The 6,412-nt window shown below is 46.7% G+C and overlaps 1 protein-coding gene across 1 annotated transcript; it reads right to left on the minus strand.

The window, feature by feature from the left end:
- Positions 1-3,500: 3,500 nt before the first annotated feature.
- Positions 3,501-5,717, minus strand: HRG_08905 (uncharacterized protein; the record flags this gene model as incomplete). The annotated part of the gene is made up of 1 exon (XM_044867376.1): positions 3,501-5,717. One exon carries the CDS (start codon positions 5,715-5,717, stop codon positions 3,501-3,503), a length of 2,217 nt encoding a protein of 738 aa, XP_044717397.1.
- Between the last annotated feature and the right edge of the window lie 695 nt (positions 5,718-6,412).

Consider the following 6,412-nt stretch of genomic DNA (forward strand, 5'->3'; position numbering starts at 1 on the left):
AAAAGTCCTTTTAAATTAAGGTAAGAATTAAGCTATAACTATTCTATCTATTACTTTCTCCTATATATTATTTAACGGCGCTTAACTTTTTATTATTATTTATACTTAACTTACTTTAATAATCTAAGCGGGACCCTATAAACTAACTAAATATAGTTCCGAAAATAATCTAAATACTTAAAGGTCTCTTTCTTATATTTAAGATAGTTATATCTAATTATATTATCGCGCTTCTTAGTATATTCCCGTTCTATTAAGTGCTAGTTATTAAAGTAGTTATTCCTTATTATTAAACGATACTATTAAAACGTCCGCTCTCTAAGAGGTAATTACTTATCGCTAATATAGTCTAGATACTAGGTCGCTTCTATAAGAAGCGGGAAGGGATCGGGTCTAGGCTTTAGCTTAGAACTAGCGTATAGCTTAGGTAACTCTTACTTAATAAACTATCTGACTTAGGCTCTTAGCCGGGTCTAGCTACTCTTTCCTATCTCTTTCTTATTATATAGAGCTACTATAAGGTTAATAGCCTCGATTTTATACTAAGAGATCTCCTCCTTAGTTTAGTTCCTAGGCTAATAGTAGAAAATCTCGGCTAGTCTAGCGCGCTTAGGTATAATAAGATTAATAGCTAGCTCCTTATATTCCTCTTCTACCTCTTCTTAAGCTTATATCTCGATATCCTAGGTTAAACGGTAGTAAAAGTAATACTTACGATATCCTTTTACGATCCTCTTCTTACGCTCTACCCGCTTAGTCTTAATCTTATTTATAAGTTTTCGGATATCCTCCTTATCCTTATAGCCGTCGATTCGATACCGTCCCTACTTAAGAGTCGCTCGCTTCTCTTTTAATACTACTATCTCTAGGTCTAGCGGCGTATTAGCCTATACCTTATTAGGCACTATATCCTTAACGGCTTAAGGGTTATAAGTAAGGCTAATATATATAAATATCTAAAGTAGTTTATTCTACTTCTCCTCTTTTAAGAAAGTATTTTAGATACTAAACTAAGCAATCTTATTTAAATATATACTATAGAAAGTAGTAAACCTAGGGTTATAGCGTATTATTTAGTTATAGACTATATTTAGTACGTCGCTTAGAGAGCTAAACTAGTTAGTATTACCGCTTATCTTAAAATACCCTCTTTATTAGCTAGTCTATAAGGCAGGGCTTAATATACTATTAATAGCGTTTATAGCACCTCTCTAAGCGAATCTTAGCGTTTAGAGCTTCTTATATCCTAAATTAAGGCTCTACCGACCTATATTATAGTTTAGCTTAGAGTATAGTATAGCTTTATTAGCGGAAAGGGTAGTATTATAAACTTACTAGAAAACCGGTACCTTAAGTATTAACTCCTGTTACTAAAGTAGCGTAGATTACGTTAGGCCCTAGACCTTTACCTTAAATATATAGGATATATTCGTTAAGCTTTATATATTAAACGTATAATTATATAGCGCTAATGCGATAAGAACTATAATAAGGTAAAATATTAGCTTCTTAGTAAAGGTAAAGAAAAAGATAGTTCTAACTTATAATAATTAATATATACTATAAGACTAATCGACTTAAGCGGCTTAAGGTATATAGTTTAAGCTTATTATCTACTCCCTTATAATTAATAAACTTAATAGCTATAACTAGGATAGAATTCCTAGTAGTAAGGTAACGGACGATTATTATAAAGATATCCTTATAATAGAGAGCTTTAGGACGACTATACTTAGTCGTCTCTTATATAAGTAGCTTAGCTAGCTAATAAGATACTTTATCTATCGCCTTATTTAACTTTTTTTCGCCGTTAGTTAACTAAATAACTTTTAAGCTAAAAAGCGCCTTAATAGAACTATCCTTTAGATTCTTCCTCTAACTATCTATTAACTTAGTAGGCCGTGCCCTAGTATAGTATAGAATTTAGTAGTAGCCCGCTAGCTAGATATAATAGCGCTTAAGGGTAAAGGTACTAGCGTTATACGCTATATTAAAGGTTAAGATAGCCTAGAAGCTATATATATTTATAACTAGCTTACTATTAACATTAAGCGCTTAGAGGCTAAACTAAGGAACTAAGATATTATAGTAATACTAATAGCGCGTTAGTAAACTTAGGAATTAAATATAATATAAGGTAGCACGTTAAGGGTACCTTATAGACCTCTTTACTATTATTCTAGTCTATATATCGTTTAGTAATAATTATATAAAGCTACTAGAATTAATATATATACTCTTTTAATATACCTTATAACTTAACCTTATAATTTCTATAAATAAAAAAAAAGAAGTCTATTATACTTTTATAAGCTAGGTTTTAAATTATCGCCTTCTATTTATTAATCTAATTATTAATATAGTACCTATATCGTTAAGTTTAGCCCTTAGTCTAAATACCTAATAGGGATAGCACGATATACCGCGTCTATTTTCTAAAGATACTAGTAATATTAATCTTTATTTTATCTAAGTACTTCGGCTTAACGAAACGAACGACGTATAGCTACTTTCGGTTTCTAGCATACTCCTCTACTAATAACGGCGCTAGCTTTACGACTCTCTCGCGCTCTCTAGCGGTAAAACGCTAAAGGAAGTCAAGGTGATGCTCTAGGGGAGCGTGCGCGAGGGGGTGTCGGGCGATGGCGGTCGATATAATTATAAGTAGGTTTAGCGAGAAGGTGCAACTACCAGTATTAAGCGTTCGAATAGGGGCGTATCCGCTATTTATAGTAGATAACGGCCATACTGGCTGGCTAGCAACGCGGCATTCTGCCTAGGCGGCTATAGTTAGACTTCTCGAACGAGGCAGGCCGAGGGACTAAGCTAGGATTAGTGGCTCCTTAGCGAGGGGATTGTGGGCCGGCGTGGCACACAGCGCTTAGAAGTACACAGTACCTGGCAAGGCCCCGCTTCTAGCTGGTGTGCCTCGTGGCTAGAGCTGCTTAAAATGGCGGCATAAACCTCCGGATTGGGAGGCTCTAGCAGCGCTTCTTGCATTTAAATTAAAAGTAGGTGGCTATATATACCTATGGAGATTATCCTTAGATTATAGGCCTAGCTATAATCCCTAACGTTAGATCGCATAGAGCGCAGTGATCTCGTTAATCCTAGATCGCTTAGATCTCTGCGATCCCCTCGATCCCGTACCTATTAGATGGTCGTGCCGACTATTTATCCGTTAGACCGTGTCACGTGCTTAACGCGGTCGACCGTTAGCGGCCTAGTGGCCGTGGTCGTAATACCAGGACTACTAATAGGAGCCTAGATCTAAGTAATAATATAAAAAAAATTACCCTCTTTCCTTAATATAAAGACCTAGTAACTAGTAATAGCTGGCCCGTATATATACATGCGGGATCCGGCCCTCCGCACGTGACTACACGACTTGGGCCGCAGCCCAAGCCTATAGTCTATAATAGTCAAAGACTCTAGCACTGTCTATTTATAAGTCTGCCTCCGTCGATCGCCGCCCAGAACCGTGGGACCCATCAGCGAACTCAACCCCACCTCACCCGCGAGGTGGTAACTACGCACTGCGAACGGCCGTCCGCCCAAGAACGGCGCCCTGCACCCCTCGGCCCAACGCTCTCGTTGGAGACACCGGGGGCACGCTTTGGCGGCCCACCACCGGCGGGGTCGGTTACAGATCCATCGGCGTCGCAAACCCATGCGCGTCGGTGCGTATCCTTCCCGACCCACGGATTTCCAGGGCTCGCGTTCGTCCAGTAGTCCCTGTGCTCGGCCGCCCAAGGTGTCATGTCCCCTCCATAAGCCATTCGTCGGCTCGGCAGTCGGCGCCCAGATCCCGAACGCGGCTGGAACGGGGCCGGGGGGACGCGTATCCCAACCGGGTGGCATAACCTGGCCGCGCCGTCGTCGGACATCTGGTTGTGGTGTAGATCGTACCACCAGCCTCGTTCCGCATCCCGACAGAAGTGCAACAACTCAAACCCACCGTCCCCGTGGCACATGTACACGAGGGATGGGAGCCCCTGCCGGTCGCAGTACGACCTCCCGTCCCAGCGGTCGCCCTTCGAGCCGGCCCCTACGCCCCACGGAGCAGCCGTGAGCGTTAGGTCGGCGGTGGAGTTCCCCACTCCTACACCGACGTCTTGGACGGCCAGGTCGGGTCGAGGGTGACCGTACACGTGCCACCTGGAGCCTGTATAGCTGAACCACCCCCAATCGTGACGCTTGGGTCCGCCTTTCCCTTTCCCCCACCCGCGACCCGGCGCCCTGACGCTGGTGGGGCGGCAGTCGTGGAAGAGCCCAAGCCCCTCACGCCATGATATGCCCGGTTCCCCTGAGGTCCCACCGCAGAAGGAGGCATAAGTGAGGTGTCCGCCAGTCCAACACGCCAGGACTACGTAAGGCTTCCCGCCCGGCATGCAGGTAGTCTCCCATCCGGATATATCCCTGTCGGGGATCCGGTCTGCGCTTGATGTCGGCCCGTCGGCACACTCCTCCAGCTTCCGTGCCGGTCTTCCCCTGCTGCGGCGGCCCACCGGCACCGTGTCTGCCTCGAGCACAACCTTGCCCCCCACACACTCGAGGGGTTCGGGCGTGTCGTAGGGAAATGGAGCCCAGAGGTTGCGGCGCCCAACCGTGAAGGTCAGGTTAAGGGGCTCCTGATGTTTGTGTGAGTAGTCCACTCCGACGCTTGTTCCTAGCACGGGCAGTCCTCGGCCACTGGACCCGACCTTAGCATAACTGGCGCTTGGGACGCGCACCCCCAGCATGTGACAGTATCCGGCGGCCCCGAAGTCGGCCAGCTGGTTGCCGAACAAGTCATACCACCAGCCCCGTTCGGCATCTCTGCAATAGTGCGCGAGACTCGGCGCTCCGTCCAGATTGCACAAGTATACCATCGAAGGCAACCCCCGCATATCACAGTACGACTGCCCCCCGTGCTCCTGCACACCTTCATGGCCGCCCGCCAGAGCTTCCGCGGCCAGCCTGGCCCGATCGGCCTTGGATGGAACGTGAGCCTTCGGGCCGTGCATGCCCCGGTCGCCCGATGGCCACCCGTAAGGCGTTGCTCGAGTCTCCGGTTGCACCAACCAACGGCGGACCGGTCCCGCGACTCCTTTCCCAACAATTCCGGGCGTGTAGCCCCTGTTAGGTCCCAGTACGTCCACTATCCCGCACCCGTATCCAATTCCGTGGCCGTCCGAGATTGCCCCATTCGGAGTACCCATAATGACTGAGCCATTCACGGTGCAGATCGAAAAGTACCCCCAGCCACCGGGGATGGCACATGTCAACACGGCATAGGCGACTCCCGCGGCACTGCACGTGTGCTCCCACACCTTTGCGTCGTTCCACCACGAGTACACCGGAGTGGCGGGGGGCGCAACACCCCTGGCCAAGCCCACGAGCGCCAGCATGGCAACTACGCCCGTGATACGCCGCTTCCAGTCACCCGTCGCCGCACCGAAGGTGGCCCCGGGACCGCCGTGTACAACGAACTCCCTCGAAGCGATACCCGGCGGGGTTCGGTCGGCGCCAGACCGAACTGGAGTCCCATTCGCTTCCGGGGTACCGCCCCTACAGGCTTGCACGGGAGACCGCGCCCCAGTTCGTATAGCGCCGGGTGGCACCGCTACATCGTTCCCACTCCCCGGAATCCCCCCACCGCGGTGCTGGGTTTTCACTCGACAGGTAGGCCCTTGGCCGACCCTCTCACCAGATCGCGGGTAGGACTCGATTGTCATCTCGTCGCTTCTTGGTCGCTTTTCCGTAAATCTTTAGGCGTTCACCTTAATTACTAACCTATGAAAAAGAGGTAAAACTAGGTGATATTTGTGCCATTTAAGGAGCTTAAGGTCCTATATTTCAAAGAATTTTAGATAAGCGGTTTCTTAAAGTCCGAATCCAATACTTAAGCTGTCTTAATTGAAAGTAGATGACAGGCAAAATACATCCGAAGCCTGCTGTTGATCATTCTTTATACTCGGAGAACTATGCGCTCTCTTAGCTTAAGCAGGCGTCTTACTTGGCATAGAACGGACGTCTAGTTCCGACAATTTTTGCAACAGCGTTAGTAGTAGGGAGAATACCTAGAATAAAGGCTAGTAATAACGCTAGAGGGTTTTAAGAGTAGTCTATCTATATCGAACATACTAGTTAGCGAATAAAGAAAAGATTAGCACAGTTTGGAATGCCGAGGCGAGGAGGCTGCTAGGTAACGGAGGGACAACGTCTATAGAAGTAAGAATCTTAATTAGCGGGCTATCTAAAATGGTAAAGGCGGAGCCTAACCTAAGGTGACATGGATTAAGGAATGTGATATTAGCTAAAAAGGAATGTGATATTAGCCAAAATTTGCTTGCTTAGCAGAAGCCCCGGGATGGCTCCGGACAGACAGGTTCGGACAGACAGATTACAGAGATTATCGCGCTAAGCATGG

Source organism: Hirsutella rhossiliensis, assembly GCF_020360975.1.
Source record: "Hirsutella rhossiliensis strain HR02 chromosome Unknown scaffold00011, whole genome shotgun sequence".
Taxonomy (NCBI): Eukaryota; Fungi; Ascomycota; class Sordariomycetes; order Hypocreales; family Ophiocordycipitaceae; genus Hirsutella; species Hirsutella rhossiliensis.